Source organism: Molossus molossus, unplaced genomic scaffold (assembly GCF_014108415.1).
Source record: "Molossus molossus isolate mMolMol1 unplaced genomic scaffold, mMolMol1.p scaffold_m16_p_12, whole genome shotgun sequence".
Lineage (NCBI taxonomy): Eukaryota > Metazoa > Chordata > Mammalia > Chiroptera > Molossidae > Molossus > Molossus molossus.
In genome coordinates this window covers 96,810,272-96,828,004 of record NW_023425347.1, presented here as the reverse complement: position 1 = coordinate 96,828,004, position 17,733 = coordinate 96,810,272, and the positions used below count along the sequence as shown (strand labels likewise).

The following is a 17,733-nucleotide window of genomic DNA, read 5'->3' as shown; positions in this document are numbered from 1 at the left end:
TAATGTAGACCCTGGCCTGGATTAATGTTCAGCACATCATATTTTGAAGTCACCCAATGGAGCATGTTGTGAAAATATTGTTTCTTTTCGTGTATAAATTTATCTTGTGCCGCTACTTGCTATGAGTTTTGGCCTTGGGGTAGTCATCAAAGTGTGTACTCCGCCATGGGCCTCCTGCTCTAGGAGCAACTCATGGGCTCTATTTTGCATATCCTGCTCTTAATCGGCAATAATGCAGTAACGAGTAGTGTTTTCCGACTGTCATTTCCTGTCTTATGCCAGCCTTTCACATCCTGAACAACACCACCATTCAGTTTAAACTGGAGAAGATCCCTGTAGAGAGAGAATCTGAACTGACTTTCTCCCTTAGTCCGGATGACCTGGGATCTTCTAGCATCATGAAGATTGAAGGGAAGTTTGTCAATCCAGTTCAGGTAAACAAACGCCTTGTTGATTTTCATGCCAGGACAGTTGAAGTCACCTATTTATTATATATTTGTAGTATATAAATAGATATATATTTTGTTATACATTTATGTATAAACTATTGGAAGGAAAATATATAAATTCAAGGAGATGTCATTAGTGCATATTAGTGTTGATAACTTGTTCCAGTCAACACGGAGTCCTTTTATCGTGTCCTCTCATCACTGGGCAATCAGTCTTGTCAGCCGTCCCCTTGTGGACTGGGGGGCGTTAGACAGGGGAAGAGGGCAGATCCGGGATTCCATTGCCACAGAAACGAGGACAATTCTTGCTTAAACAGTCAGCGTCTCTTTCCCAGGAGGATATCATTCTTGTCACACTCTGACACACTTGGCCCAGCCTGCAAAACCATCTGATTGTCTGAGCTGTTGACAGATCCTCTCAAGGGAGAATTAGAATTAGTCTTGCCCTCTTTGAAATAAAATGGGCCTGGATAGGGATTTCCTTTGTGTCTGTGTGTATACATTTGTTATCCTTTTCCTTTAAAAGTGTCATTTTTCCTGCTTTCTCAGGAATGAGAGAAAAGAGCATAATGTTATAAAACAGCAAGAACAAAGCAGGATCTTAGGACAGTGGGCCCTACGCTTGACCGGTAATTGGTCACTAGTCTGTGCTAGAAGTGCTGTTAACAGAACGTGTGTACCTTTTTTTTTTTTAAGGTTTTTAAATTGACTTTTAGAGGGAGACAGAGAGGGAGAGAGAGAAACAATGATGTGAGAGCATCATTGATCGGCCGCCTCCTGCATGCCCCCTACCAGGAATTGAGCCCACAATCCAGGCGTGTGTCCTGACTGGGAATTGAACCAGCAGCCTTTCGGTGCACTGGACAGCGCTCAACCAACTGAGCCACATCGGCCAGGGCCATGTATACCTTTTGACATCAGTGGTTCCTGGATATGTCACCTCTGGGTGACAGAACTTCCCCCAAAGCTTTAATATGAATTTTCATCTTAAATCTAGCACAGTGTGAATTCTATTGATTATATTGACTTATTCTTATGGTTACTATTGGTTCACTGTAGTTTTTGGCAATATTCTTTATTATAAATTATTTTAAATAATTTAAAAAAATTTTTAATAACTTAAAATATTTTATTATGAAAATCTTTAAACATACACAAAAGTAGAATAGCCTAATGAATCTTATGCACCCATCACTCAGGTTTTTCTTTTCCAATCACTCAGATTTTAAGGCAAGTCCTAGAAATCATGCTATTTTTATTTATATATCTGGACTGTGTCTCTACAGACTACATACATTTTCTGACATAACTACAATAATGTTATCATGCTTTATAAAATAAATGTGAATTCCTTGGCATCATTAAATTCTAATTCATTTGCAGGTTTCAGAGACAGTTTTGATGGTTTCAAAAATGTCTTTTCACTTTAGGCTTGTTTGAATTAGGGGCAGGCAAGTCTGCACGTTGCATTTGTGGGTCTCTGTTAATTTAGTCCCCCCCTCCCCCCATTATTTTGTTGTGGAAACCAGGTCAGTTCCCTGTAGATTGTCCCACATTCTCGATTTGCTGTTTGTTTGTGGTGTTACTTGTTCCACCATTTCCTGTAAGCTGTAACTTAACTCTACAGGTTTAGCTGATTCAGGTTCAGTTTCTGTGTTTCTGTTTTGGCCAGACACTTCAAAGGTAGTGCTGTGTACTTCCTTTGCATTGTGTCAGGAGGCACGTAATGTCTGCTTGTCTCCCTCAGTGATGCTAAGATTGGTGAGTGTGGTCAGGTGGCAGGAACTTGATCCCTTCATTGTAAAATTCTGTCAATCATTCATAGAAGGGCTTATTCCACAGATGAACTGTGATGGGATAAATTATTTAATTAGGGGTTACAAAATGTTCACTTTCTAATTCTGTCATTTATATCTATTTGGAATTCCTCTGTTAAAAATTGCGCTGAAGTGAAAAAAAAAAAACCCTGAAAATATTTTTAAGAGAAATTATAATTAAAAACAAAGTAAGGGAGAAAGGAAGCATAGGTAATAATGGGTTATCAATATTATCATTTTGTAGCTGTAGTTAAACTTAGGTTGTTGCACTACTTGGCCATGATCAGTAGTTTTAGAACCATGGGTCTCACATGCAATCCAATGGCGTAGCCACATTAGACTTTTAGTAGTATTCTCTTCCTTTTCTGCAGCTGTCCTTGTGGGGTTAGAAAGAGTGCTTCAGGCCAATAACCAGTAGCACTTAATGAACATTTATTGTGTATAGGTTATTCCGTGAGGCACTGGGGGAGTGCCTTTTGAGTAGACGCGGATCAGAGAGAAGTAAGGACAGAAAAACAAGAGAGTCCTTGCCGTCAACTAATTTAAAACTTCTTGGGGAAACCCATAAGCATCAACTTGGGTAACTTGTGGGCAGTGCTGCTGAGTGCAGTTAACAATGGTAGCAGAAGGACTGAATTTTTCTCTCTGCCTCCAGGTGGTGTTAGCAAAGCATGTGTATGAGCAGGTTTTACAAACCCTGGACAATCTGGTGTGCAGTGAAGACCTGAATAAGTTCCCCGTCAGTGCCGCCTCCTCGCCCTGCCCCAGTTCTCCTCTGCCTCCGCTCAGCAGCTGCGGAGAGCCTCCCATGGAAAGGAAGGAGAACGGGCTGTTCAGCCACTCCAGCCTTTCGAACTCTTCTCAGAAGTCCTTGTCCGTGAAGGAAGTCAAGTCCTTTACCCAGATTCAGGCCAACTTTTGTATATCAGAGCTTCAAGTTCAGCTAAGTGGAGATCTGACTTTGGGGGCCCAGGGGCTCGTGAGCTTAAAGTTTCAGGATTTTGAAGTAGAATTCAGTAAAGACCATCCTCAGACCTTATCCATTCAGATTGCCCTGCGCTCTCTGCTGATGGAAGATTTATTGGAGAGAAATCCGGATTCTAAATATAAGAACCTGATGGTGTCTCGGGGAGCCCCTAAGCCGTCAAGTTTAGCACAAAAAGAGTATCTTTCTCAGTCTTGCCCTTCGATATCCAATGTGGAGTATCCTGATATGCCTCGGTCTCTCCCTTCCCACATGGAAGAAGCTCCCAATGTCTTTCAGCTGTATCAGAGGCCCACCTCGGCATCTAAGAGGAAGGAAAAGGAAGTCCAAGACCAGGACTATCCCTTGACCCCACCTCCTTCTCCAACAGTAGATGAGCCCATGGTACTTGCTGGAAAGAGTAAATTTGATGATTCCTTGGTCCACATCAATATATTCTTGGTGGATAAGAAACATCCAGAATTCTCTTCCATTTATAACCGAGTTAACCGGAGCGTTGACGTTGATTTTAACTGCTTGGATGTGCTCATCACACTGCAGACCTGGGTCGTGATACTAGATTTTTTTGGAATCGGTTCCACTGCAGACAACCACGCAATGAAGGTACCGCCTGAGGACAGCCTACAAAACGTGAAGTCGGAAGCAAGTGCTCTGCTCGAGTCTGAACTTCAGGATCCAATCAACACCAAACTGGATCTCAAGGTATCATTTCCCTTTTACCCCTTGAAAGAATGAATTTTAGTTTATTTTTAAAATGCTATCATCATCCATTTACTCTAGAAAATAGATTTTGTTGGCAGGGGAGCTATGTAGTCTTCTGAATGTCTGTTACAAAAGGGTGGACAATAGCTTAGAAAAGGTTTCAGTGTAAATCCCATCCGGAGGCAGGAAAGTTAACAGTTTAAGTAACTTTTTATCTTTCTTTGGGTTGTATAATTCAGTGGAATTACTTCGTTTCTCTGAGCCTCAGTTTCCTCATATTCCATCGTCTAAGATAACTAAATGAGCCTGGCCGGTGTGGCTCGTTCCATGGACTGAGAGGTCCTGGTTTGATTCCTGGCCAGGGCACATGCCCAGGTTACGGGCTTGATTCCCAGTAGGGGAGGGGGTGCAGGAGGCAGCTGATTGATGTTTCTCACATCGATGTTTCTATCTCTCCCTTCCTCTCTCTCTAAAAAATCAATAAAAACATTAAAAAAAAAAGATAACTAAATGAGGTAATGTATGTAAAGCACCTAGTAAAGTGTCTAGTACATAGTAGCTCATTTAAATGTGGCTTTTATCTTATCTCCGCACTCACTCAGACCATTGGCTTTCATTGAGGGCAACCGTACAGATGTTAGGAATGAAATCTCAAAAGTCGGACTGCCTGGCTCTGAACCTTGCCACTTGTGTTGTAACCACACAGCTGTGTGGCTGTGGGCAAATTTTTTATCCTGTTTCTTACTTTTCTCATTAATAAACGGGGGTGTATGAAATGGTGCCCACACACTGGGTTGTTGCAAAGATTCAATGAGATAATATAGGGGAGGTCCTTTGCACAGTGTGTGGCTGAAGTAGCATTCAGTGAATGATAGCTACTATTATTTTTATTATTACATGGATTGCCATACTTCTAACTTATCCTTGGTACTCATATTGTTTGTAAATGTTGAAAAACTCATAAAAAAGCGTATGAATCTAAGGCTATTCTGCTCTGTGATAGAACAGTAAGATGTGTAAGCAGTTAAATGCAAATGAGGGCACGTCATTGTAATTAGCACCAGTCCAGGGCCCTTCAGTGGTCCATCACACATGTGTTCCTTGAGGATGAAGTTCTTTCTCCGTATGTGCTAACATGTGTGGACTTGCACTTGCTGTTGGGAAAAGTCAGGGAGGAGAATTATGTTTTATCCAATTGCCATTTTTTAATTTTCTTAGCTGGCAACAGGCTTCATTCCTCCAAAATGGAAGGGCTCGGAGAGTCGGGCACAGATCAGCTTTTCCTCTCTTGCTCAGTGTCCATGACTGATGCCTTGGCAGTACTCTGAGGCCTCTGGTACCATGTTTAGCAAGACAGATAGAAACTGGAGGGGCTTCACTCGTTCTTTTGGACTCCATGTGCTTGCAGTTGTAACTGTTCTTTAGGTACCTGTAGTAACTGCCTCGGGACCCTTTGGTGCTTCCAGGGGGCTTTGCACAGGTAGTTGCAGCTGGTGTTGCAAGACAACAGGACTGGGTAAGTGCTCCTCAAAAGTGTACTTTAAAAAAAAAATGTTTTTATTGATTTTTTTTTTTTTTTTTAGAGAGAGGGGAAGGGAGAGAGAGAGCTAGAAACATCGATGTGAGAGAAACACTGATCGGCTGCCTCCTGCACGCCCCCTACTGGGGATTGTGCCTGCAACCCTGGGTATTTCGGGAATCGAAGGGGAATCGAACCGGGACCTCTCAGTCCATGGGATGACGCTCAATCCACTGAGCCACACTGGCCGGGCAAAAAGTGCACTTTTTTAGAATAAGAATATTTAAAAACATTTTTATGGTGAAGATTTTCAAACATATCACAAACAGAATAGTACAATGGACCTTCATGTACCCGGCCCTGTGGGAGCCATCATACTTACCTTTTTTCTCTCTGCTGAAGTATTTAATGCAGATTCTAGATCTCATTTCCTCTTTCCAAACTTTAATATTCATTCTTGAAAAATACAGACTTTTTAAACACAACCACAGTGCATTGCCACACCTATCTACATTAGCAAGAATTTCTTGGCATTATGTAACACCCATCAGTCCATACTGAGATTCCCCTGATTGTCTCAAAAATGCCCATTTCACTGTGGACTGTAGAGGAATGAATGAATGGTTTAAGAAGCTTCGTTCCTTTGATCTCTACACTTAAGTGGAATACTTTGCTTTTCTGAGCCATAGTTTCCTCATCTACAAAATGAGACTAATTAAATAAAGTGACGTATGAATCATCTGAATGGAGATCCGAGTAAGGTTCACGTGTTACAGTTGCTGTCCTGTCTCTGAAATCTGTTAATTAAAGGAAAGCCAGCTTTCCTCCCTCTTTACTGCCCCCAAGGAATTGACTTCTGAAAACCGCGTTAGTGTTCTGTAGCATGTCCCACATTTCACATGGTCTCTGCCATTGGGAAGCAATGAGTGTGAGTTAAGGTTTGATCTTCGTCCTCCTTCCTTCTCTCCAGCTGAGTCATTATCCCCAGTGATGGCACTCAGAAGTACCTGCCTCAACACATCCTAGACATGTACGTCCTTGGAGCATTGAAAATGAATATATTACAATACAGAATTTATTTGTTACAAAGAATGCTGTCTTTAAGACAGAGGATTTTGACTTTCTTCTATTTCTAGTTGTCCCTTGGAAAGAAAATCTTCAATTGTGGTTCCTAGGTGAAGTCCCAAGTGGCCAACATGGGCTTCTATTAAATATTTGTCCAAAGACATTAAACAGGATTCTAAATCACATTTATCATTTTGTTTTGACATATTTCTTTTTCCCCCCCAAATACAAGCAAAAGTGTATTTAGAAAGTCACAGAGGTAGAAAAAGTGAGCCAACTGGGCTGCATGGGCTCAGGAAACAAGTTACAGAGGCAAAAGAAGGGCTCTTGGGAGAGAGTGAGAGAGAGTGCAAAGGCCCGGGTCGTGAGGGAAGAAGAGGGGGAAGGGTGTGGGCATGCTCCAGAGAGGGAGAGAGAGTGAGACAGGGACATTGGTTTTGTTGTTCCACTGTTTATGTAGTCATTGGTTCATTCTTGTATGTGCCCTGACTGGAAATCGAACCCACCACCCTGGTGTATTGGAACAATGCTCTAACCAACTGAGCTACCCAGCCAGGGCCTTAGTGTGAGACTTTACTTAATGAATTTCTATGAGTGATGACAGAATAGTGCAATATTAAAGACAAATGCAAAAATGAGAAAAATCTCTTTATAGTATAAAGCATTTCACTAACAGAGCATAGACAAGGCAACTGTAGAGAAGAAACTACAGAACCTGGGTTTCAAATTGCCCAGTTGAGTTCTTATCTTATCAGCTCTCCTCTTAGTCCTTAGATTATGGTTTGACTGGCTAAAGGAAGCTGAAATGAAATTTGTATCAACAAAAGCTTTACTTTCAAATTTCCTGAGCCTCTCTGCTTCCTCCTTGACTTTGTTCTGTTGTTTGCCTGAAGGATGCCCTTTCCCGCACTAAGTAACATTTGTCTGCCTTTGTCTTCTGTGTGCTTAGGTTCATTCGCTGTCTCTCGTGCTGAATAAGACCACCAGTGAGCTTGCTAAAGCAAATGTGTCCAAATTAATGGCACACCTGGAAATGATTGGTAAGTGGGGCAAAATCAAACTTGCACAATCTGGTAAGAATTTGGACATTTTGCTCACAAATCTGATTATCCTCACATGCTAAGAAAGGTGTGGAGTCAGCAGCTTGATTGTGGCTGTTGGTCTGGCCATGGTTTATGATGGTGACTCTCAAATACTGCCTTATGGATGAGAATCACATGGTCAGCTTGTTACAAATGCAGGTGTCTGGCGCAATCCCCTCACACCCCCAGCCCCTGCATCTGTGTGATTATGTAATTTTTTGTCTAAATTGGGATGTTTTTGAGAATGAAAAGGGGGCATTGTTAATAATTAGGTCTGGGGAACAACAATCATATGCTAATTACACGTGGAGTACAACAAGGCTGCCTCTGGGAAACCAGGGCACATGTTCACTCTGTCTATTGTGGTAAAGAGAGGGAGCCACCACCAGGGGGCACAGTTTCAGCGAGGAGGATATTGTAGCAAACCTGGCTTGCTTTCTTTTTTCTTTTTTAAATCCTCACCTGAGGATGTTTTGATTTTAGAGAGCGAGGATGGAAGAGAGAGAGAGAAAGAGAGAAACATGGATTGGTTGCCTCCTATACATGCCCAGACTGGGAATTGAAACCATAACCTTTGGTGCTTGGGAAGCCACTCCAATCAACTGAGCCACCAGGCCAGGGCCCTGGCATACTTTCTAGTGTGACTCTGTAGGTTGAAATTCTTAGTAGAATACCCATGATCAGCTACATCAAGTTCTAAATAGTAGGGATCTATAAAGTGAATAAAACATTATTCCTTCCTTAAGAAACAAGTAATTAAATATGGACAATTGCAAGACTCAAATGTTGACTCTGTAGTTAAAAACAAGAATGTGTTTTGGGGGAAGGAATGAACTGAAATAGAAGTTTTTCTGCCTGGTATAAATTAATGTCTAAAAGCTGCGTAGCAGAGATAGGTCTTCAAAATTGGAGAAGCTTGGATATTTTTGTTAGAGGTCATTAACACTCAAAAATAAGTATGTGGCCTAGCCAGTGTGGCTCAGTGGATTGAGCATCGTCCCATGGACTGAGAGTCCCAGTTTGATTTCTGGTCAGGGCATATGCCTGGGTTGCAGGCTTGATCCCCAGTAGGGGGCGTGCAGGATGCAGCTAATCGATGTTTCTTTCTCACATAGCTGTTTCTCTCTCTCTCTCTCCCTAAAAAAAAATAAGTATGTGTCTTCTATTCATTGGGAGCTGAACTAGTGCTAATAATGCTAATTATGAAGATAAAATTTGTTCTACAAAAGCAATAGTTCAGCATTTTTTTTTCTTTTTCTTTATTGATGTTAGACCCAGAGGAAGGGGGGAAGAGAGATATAAACAGTGATGAGAGAGAACATTGACTGGCCGCCTCCTGCATGTCCCCCACTGGGGATTGGGCCCACAACCTGGGCTTGTGCCCTGATCGGGAATTGAACTGGCGACCTCTTAGTGCATGGGTCGATGCTCAGCCACTGAGCCACACCAGCTAGGCATAATATTTCTTTTTAATATCTGTGCCCTGTTAAGAATGACTCAGTATAGGTTCACATTCCTTCTTTGTCCTGCCCACCTTCCAGGTGTTTCACTCCTGTAATATGTGAGTAATGTCAAATCTGTCGTTTTTTTTAAAAAAAATGATTTTACTGATTTTTTTTAGAGAGAGAGGAAGGGGGAGAGAGAGGAACATCGATGGGCTGCCTCCTGCATGCCCCCTACTGGGTATCTAGCCCGAAACCTCGGCATGTGCCCTGACCGGGAATCGCACTGGGACCTCTCAGTCCGTGGGACGACGCTTAATCCAGTGAGCCACACCGGCTGGGCTCAAATCTATCTTTAGTGTTTATTTCATTAATGTTGTTTTTTATTAAGTCACACCAAACCCACTTAAGGTTTCTGGAATACCTGACATATCTCTGATACTTTCTTTTTTATTCTTTTACCCATAGTGCAAGAATAACCATACGATATTTCACTAATTCTAATTAGGGTTCTAATCTCAGAATGGGTCATGTTTCTATCTGATTTGTAAATGCTTTTTCTTTAAATTGTGTATGCATTTAGTTTAATTCCTTTCCTACTGTACATGTTAATGTGTGATGTTGCTGTGCTATTTTAGTCCCCTGTGGACTTCTGTCCTGAGACTGCTCGAAAAATTGCATATAACATTTTTTTTTGCGTGTGTTGGAATATGAAAATTTGCTTTTGACATGTAGCTGGATTAAAAAGTGAAAAATCTGCCCTGGCCGGTTTGGCTCAGCGGTTGGAGCGTCGGCCTGCGGTACAGAGAGACCCGGGTTCGGTTCCCGCTAAGGGCACGTACCTCGGTTGCAGTTTGTCCCCGGCCCTGGTTGGTCGTGCATGTGGCAGCCACTCGATGTGTCCCTTCACATCGATGTTTCTCTCTCTCTCTCTTCCTCTCTCTCCCTCCCGCTCTATCTGAACAAAAAATGGAAAAATGTCCTCGGGTGAGGACAAAAAAATAAAAAGTGAAAAATCTGAGGCGTGTACATATCAGTTTTTGTTTCAGACATATGTAAGCTGTGTGACACAAAGGGTACATAATGTGTTCTAACTTGCACATCCCCAGAGGGAGACCTGGCCTTGCAGGGCAGCATCGGGAGCCTGTCTCTGAGTGACCTCACGGCCCACGGAGAGTTCTACAGAGAACGGTTCACTACAAGTGGGGGAGAAGCACTCATCTTCCAGACTTTCAGGTAAAGACATCGATCTTTTTTTCTCGTTTGACTTTTTGTCATTGTTGCTTGCTGTTTCACATTCTTGTTGATGAATCAGTGAAGACAAGTTTAGAACCATTTTTACCTTCTTACGGAAAATTGTTATGTTCTAGTTGTGAGGAATCCTGGTTTATTTTGAAATGGATCTGTGCTGAAGTGGGCGACTCAGGTTTCATAACGAGATAGGGTATGATTGAAATAATTCTGGTGATTAAAAAGCCGGGCTCATGCGGGTCTTCCACTAACTTATGTTATCTAGGCAGCTCACTTCATCTCCATGCATCAGTTTTTCTATCTAGATATTGAGGGGGCTGGGTTAGATCCGTTTCCATCAAGCTGTAAACATTCCAGAATGATTTCAGCCTGAGAAAGTTGGTGAAGACATGTGTTAAATTACATTATGCATTTTTTTCTGTGTAAACATAATCTAGATTGAATCTTTTCCATTTTAGGATTTAGAAGGCATCTCCAGGCCTACATAGTTATTAAAGAATGGTTTTCTTGGAAGAAAGTTTAAAATGGTGGTTTTTCAACCTTTTGGGGAGCTGTTAGAAAATATAAATATCCAGCCCTGGCCGGTTTGGCTCAGCAGTTAGAGCGTTGGCCTGCGGTCCAGAGAGACCCAGGTTTGGTTCCCGCTAAGGGCACATACCTCAGTTGCAGTTTGTCCCCAGCTCTGGTTGGTCGTGCGGGTGGCAGCCACTTGATATGTCCCTTTCATGTCGATGTTTCTCTCTCTCTTTCTTCCTCTCGGTCTCTCCCACTCTGTCGGAACAAAAAGTAGAAAAATGTCCTCGGGTGAGGATAAAAAAAGAAAATATAAATATCGAGCTGTGCCCCTAATATTTTGGTCTAGGGTAGTGCTCAGTCCTTTTTTCCCCCCAACTTGCCAATGTGATTGTAATGTTTAACTAGAATTTAGAAAACCTGTTTCTAAAGATACCTGAGAACTTTTTCTTTTATTTTCAATGGGAGTTTATTGTACTGTGCTGAGAATTTAGATCAATGTGTTTCTACTGTCACCTACCACGTGGTGTGGTTCTATAATAAATGAGATTATTACTATAAAACTCTTAACTCTCTGTCCGGCACAGAATAGATGCTTAGCACTTAAGTTCCTTTCCCCAGTGACTGTATTCTGGATAATAATTTATTATTATTATGACACCATGCTCCATTAAATTCAAAATCATTCGTAAAGTTTTCTCATTTATCTTGGAAGGTCAATGCTAAGTCTCTTTGACTTCCATTTCACTAAAGTTGAAAGAAGATTTCTTTCTGCCTCCAGAAGACAGTTTAGCCCAGAAACACTGGTTTGCTTGCCCACTTTTCTTACCCATTGTTTCATGACCTTATTTTTAAGATCTTTCAAGGCCATATTGTCACAATCTTTGCTAGAATTGGTTGAGCAGGAACAGCCACTTTTCCTTAAAGGCCCAGGTGAACCGCAGGTGGCTTCTGAGAGTTCCAGAATGCAGAATGCAGTTAGTGCTGGTGCCCACCTGTGCAGAGCCCCGCAGGCTCACAGCAGACTTCTTTTTCATCCTCCACATTTGCCAAAGCTCAGGGAGGGACTAATTATTGGGGTTTGCTTTGTAAAACTTGATCGTGGATTTCCATTTTAATAGTTAAAGCTGTTCTCCTGGGGAACCCCTAATCAACCCAGGTTGCCTTCAAATACCAACTCGTATCTTGCTGCCGTCGGAGTCACATGTTTGCCGTTTGTAGGTACGGACGGCCCGACCCTCTGCTGCGGAGAGAGCACGACGTTCGCGTGAGCCTGCAGATGGCCTCTGTGCAGTACGTGCACACGCAGCGCTTCCAGGCGGAGGTGGTGGCCTTCATTCAGCACTTCACCCAGCTGCAGGACGTCTTAGGGCGCCAGCGGGCCGCCATCGAGGGGCAGACGGTAGGCAGTCTCCATTCTCCAAGTTGCTTCTCCAGTTTGATCAATGAAACTTTTAAGCCTCTAGAGATAAAGCTAGAATATTTCACTAAAAACAGTAAAGGTAATTAGGTAATTTTATGCTTACTAATGTCTTCCATGTAGCTGGTTATCAATAGAAATCTTGCTGCAATCTGAGAGTGTATATTTTTTATTCATTATATCATGTACTAATTTTATTTATTTATTTATTTATTTTTTTAATCCTTACTCGAGGACACTTTTTTTTTTTTTTGCATTTATCTTTCAGATAGAGCAGGAGGGAGAGTGGGAGGAAGGGAGAGAGAGAAACATCGATGGGAGAGAGACATATCAAGTGGCTGCCACCCACGTGACCCCAGCCGGGGCTGGGGACAAACTGTAACTGAGGTACATGCCCTTAGTGGGAACCGAACCCCGGACTCTCTGGTCCACGGATCGATGCTCTAACCGCTGAGCCAAACCGTTGGCCAGGGCTCATGTACTAATTATCTTTAAAATTTAGCTTTGACTAAAGAGATAAATTTATGGATAACACTTAAGACTTCGGGCCTTTCTGGGACTTTCATGGGGATTCTTCTATTGGAAAGTGGTCCTGAGGAACATATATAAATAAAGAGGGTTTTTCCAAATGGGATTAGGAGTTCCCAGACTTCGTTCGTTGCTCCCTTAGTGTTTTTCCATGGTACATCCTAGGCCAAAAGAAACACCTAATGGTTTTCTGTTTACAAAGTAATTAAGATATATATTTAGTAAGTATATATGTCCAACTAGTTGTTTGAAAAATAGTAACACATAAGAGAAGAATAATATTTTTATTTCGTGCTCAAAAACCGACAAAGACTTAATGGGATGTATGTGCTCCTGGGCACAGTATAACTTCTCAAACGTGGAATCAGATTGGACATCACTTCCCGTTCCTCATTTACTTTCTCATGGATCTTGCTTTTTGTCACAGCAAATGCTTAAGACCTAGCCTCACAAAGATGAGGTGACCTTGAAAAGAGTGTCACGTGATTTACAATTGGGCTACCTCAAGCCAGTTGTTAGTGCCGTGTCCAGCAGAGATGTGCTTACCCAGAAGTTGGCCGTGCCCTGAGTGTACCAGGAGCGTGCGGCAGCATCCTGTGGTGTCCTGGCGCAGTCTAGGATCCACAGGAAACGATTATAATGTAGTTCTTTGTAAAACTTTGTTTTTACTTTTTTTTTTTAATTTTCACCCAAGGGTATTTTTCTATTTATCATCAGATAGAGTGGTAGGGAGGGAGAGAGAGAAACATTGATGTGAGAGGGACACATCAACTGGCTGCCTCCCGCACGACCTGACCGACGAACTGCAACCGAGGTACATGCTCTTGACTGGAATCGAACCCGCGGCTCATTGGTCTGCAGGCTGATGCTCTAACTGCTGAGCCAAACCGGCCAGGGCTTTGTTTTTACTTATTTTTAAACTATTAGTTAAAAGATGATAATTTAATAAATAGATGCTATCTTATAGTAGAAACATTTAAATTTTTTGTTTCAATTTAATTTAAATTAAAAATTTTGAATATGTTATATATTGGTTTGGTACAGAATCAAAGTAAAAAAAGGATATTTGGAGAAAAGTCTCCTCAATTACTTTTCCTCAATCACCCACTTTCCATCTTGGAAACAGTGTTACTGGTTTCCTGCCTTCCAGATAATGCTTTATAAAAAATATATATGTATAAATATAAAAACCTGGCATAATTAAATTATAAGGAATCTGGAAAAAAGTTTGTTTTGCCAGTCTTATAGCACCTTAGGGATGTTTTAATTTATTTTCATTTTTATCCTATACATGTTTCTGTGGTTATAATCATGGAGTATATAACCGTTTTTTCTCTCATTAGAAACTTAAAAAATTTTTAGTGTTTGACAGATATGAATGGATATCTGTAGCATGTATGCAAGGTACAAAATATGATAATAAAATGAACATCCGTGAACCCACCATGGACATAAAAGTGTAACATTGCTGAGACTGCTGCCTGTGCCCCTCCCCCTCATCCTCGTCAGCGCCTCTGGTCATGGCTGCCCTGATGTTCAGGTCTGCCAGTGCCTTTGAAATGAAGAAAAAGATCCTATACGTAGCTTATTTTTCTTGGTTTGATCTTTATAAAATGGTGTTAAACTATATTTAATGTTCTGTGGCTTGCTTTTTTTTTTTTTGTCAGTGTGTTCATAAGATTCATTCAGGTGGTTACATGTGATTGCATTTCATTTGCTTTCACTGTTATATTGTATTGTGTATGACACACATGATGTATCTATCCACTTTCCTGTTGAACACTTGGGTTGTTTTCAGTGTCTGCCAATGTCCACGGTGTAAGATTTTTCTAGGGTACTGAGGAGTAGAATTTCTGGGCCAGAGAGATGCACGTTTCTCTGTAAGATAATGCCAGGTTGTTTTCAGAAATGGCCACCTCCATCACATACTCCCATCAACAATGGGTAAGAATTTCTTGCCATCACTTGTACTGTCAACCTTTTTATTTTGGGCCAGTTTCCAAGTGGACAATGGTATTATATTGTGGTCTATGTATGGTTTTTAAAAAACCTTTTAGCCCTGGCCAGTTTGGCTCAGCGGTTAGAGCGCCAGCCTGCGGTACAGAGAGACCCGGGTTCGGTTTCCGCTAAGGGCACGTACCTCGGTTGCAGTTTGTCCCCGGCCCTGGTTGGTCGTGCGGGTGGCAGCCACTCGATGTGTCCCTTCACGTCGATGTTTCTCTCTCTCTCTCTCTTCCTCTCTCTCCCTCCCGCTCTATCTGAACAAAAAATGGAAAAATGTCCTCGGGTGAGGATAAAAAAAAAAAAAAAAAAAGAGTAAAAAACCTTTTAAATTGAGGAAAAACATAGTTCATCTAGTAAAGTACAGAAAGTGTGTTAACTCCATGCATATGCTTTGGGAGTGCAACTTCTTTTTATAACCCTTTTTCATAGTCTTTTTCCATGTTGCTTTGCATTTTTCATAGTGACTCTATTTAATAACTACATAATCCATCAGGTTAGTTTACTAACCATTTTCTTATTTTTTTGAACATTCGAATTGCTTCCAGTTTTTCATTCTTAGGAGTAATGCGTCCATGAATATCTTTGTGCCCATAGTTTATTTTTTGAATACTTCTGAATTAGAGGACTGAGTCCTATAAATGGTATTGAATAGTTAACTGGTATCATTTTATAGGATTGGGTCCTATAAAGCCATGAACATTTTTGTGACTCTCAATTCAACTTTGCTAAATGTTGTCTGTTCAAATTATGTACATTTAAAACAATTATTTTTACTTGTGGGGTTAAACAGTAGCAAGTTTTTGTGAGGAACCATTTGGGTTAGGAAATGAAACCCTGTGCATTACTGAGTAATTGGGCTTAACTTCCTGGGGAAGCAGAAATTAAACAGCTAAACTTATAAAGCTTTGCTTTATCAAATTATGTAAGACAGGCTGAAGGTAAAGGTCTGTTTTTCTGCTTTGAATGGGGTTAGATGAGTAGGCTCTGACCACAAGCCCATCTTCGCAAGGATCTTTAGTCTTGCTGTTTGAATTATTTAGATTTAGAGAGAGCTAAACCCTACTTTGTTTGCTGATAAGATTAAGAGGCTATTTTGTTTGGAATTTAAATCCCTCTCTCCTAATATGGTACTGGTGACAGGTGGAATTATCCACCTGTAACTGGATTTCTAGTCCTATGTTACCTACAGCCTATAAGTAATGATCTAATGGGACTTTACATTTCTTTTTACTCTTTCATTAACAATTTTTTTTATATTTTTTATTGATTTGAGAGAGAGAAAAGGTAGGGGGGGGGAGAGAGAAAAGAAACATCACTATGAGAGAGAAATATTGATCGGTTGCCTCTGGTACGCACCCAGAATGGGTATCAAACTCGAAGCCTGGCTATGTGCCCTGACCTGGAATTGAACCCACCACCTTCTGGTGCATGGGATGGCACTCCAACCAGCTGAGCCAAACTGGCCAGGGCTCTTTTTAATCTTTATGCTTGAAATTAGAAGAACATCATTTACCTGATTTGATTGGGCCAAATATAATTTTTAAAAAAAATTTTTTTACTCTAGAAGTACGATATAGTTGTCCTGTGTCTTCTACTTTATTTTTTTGTTTTCACCCGAGGACAGTTTTGCATTTATCTTCAGATAGAGCAAGAGGAAGAGAGGGAGGAAGAGAGAAAGTGCAAATTGATGTGAGAGAGACACATCGACTGGTTGCCACCCATAGGACCCCAACTAGGGTGGGGGGCAAACTGCAACCGAGGTACGTGCCCTTAGTGGAAACCGAACCCAGGACTCTCCGATCCGCGGGCCGACACTGTAACCAAACCGTCCAGGATGTGTCTTCTACCTTACATGGTGTCTTTTATAGTGAACTTCCTTATTTACTGAGGAACCGGAGGATACGTATTTGGTGGAGCTAAGACATTCAATTTAGAAATCTATGGGAATCTGGAGTCTGTTGTGACCACTGTAAGTGGTTTGACCAGCAGTGGGTTATTTTTCTTGCTGTTCTTGTTTTGACTCAGTTGTAGAAGGAAAATGAAGATGGCAAAAATAAGCGTGCTTTACATTCGGTTAATAGTTATTTATATTAATGATGCTTTGGAGTTTTCAAAGTGCTTTCACATGTATTATCTCATCTGATCCTGATCCTTATGACAACCTTGTTTTTGTTTTTTTTCTTCAACTATTTAGTGACTGTCTATTGTGGAATGATGTGTCATTATATTGCGTCAGGTGCTGGAAACAAACCGGAAAACGAGAAAGACATGGTTCATTGTCCTCATGCAACTTATATGTTAGTGGGAAGATACAAACATGGGGAAAAAAGATAATTCATTATGATGATAACTGATGAGGCCTTAGGCAGTGTCTCATCTAATTTTTTTTTTTTCTTCTTTTTTTTTTTTTTATCCTCACCCGAGGACATTTTTCCATTTTTTACTCAGATAGAGCGGGAAGGAGAGAGAGGACGAGAGAGAAACATCGATGTGAAAGGGACACATCGAGTGCCCGCCACCCACACGACCCAACCAGGGCCGGGGACAAACTGCAGCCAAGGTACATGCCCTTAGCGGGAACTGAACCCGGGTCTCTGTGGACCGCAGGCTGATGCTCTAACCGCTGAGCCAAACCGGCCAGGGCTAATTTTTTTAAAAAAATTTTTAACACGATTTTTTGAAGAGCAGTTTTTCATTTTGATGAAGTCAAATTTTTTTCTTTTATGGTTAAGTGCTATTTGACAGGAAACCTTTTCCTACCACAAGGTGGCGAACATTTTCTTCTTTATCCTCTTTTACAAGCTTTACAATGTTAGATCTCTTCCATTTTGAGTTGACTTTTGTGTGTTTTATGAAGTAAGGGCTGAGATTTTTTTTTTCCCATATGCATATCCAGACTGTTCCCATTGAAGTATCTGGGAATTTTTGTTGAGGATCAATTGAACATATATGTATA

The 17,733-nt window shown here is 41.2% G+C and overlaps 1 protein-coding gene across 3 annotated transcripts in view; it reads left to right on the top strand.

Annotated features, from left to right (window-relative positions):
• VPS13D (vacuolar protein sorting 13 homolog D) overlaps positions 1–17,733 on the top strand; it is a 238,863-nt gene that overhangs the window by 36,598 nt on the left and 184,532 nt on the right. For all 3 annotated transcript variants that reach the window (XM_036256564.1, XM_036256565.1, XM_036256563.1), the window contains exons 20-24: positions 283–434; positions 2,922–3,953; positions 7,487–7,577; positions 10,171–10,297; positions 12,047–12,227. In XM_036256564.1, the coding sequence (XP_036112457.1) occupies positions 283–434; positions 2,922–3,953; positions 7,487–7,577; positions 10,171–10,297; positions 12,047–12,227 (1,583 nt within the window). The remainder of the gene's footprint in view (positions 1–282; positions 435–2,921; positions 3,954–7,486; positions 7,578–10,170; positions 10,298–12,046; positions 12,228–17,733) is intronic.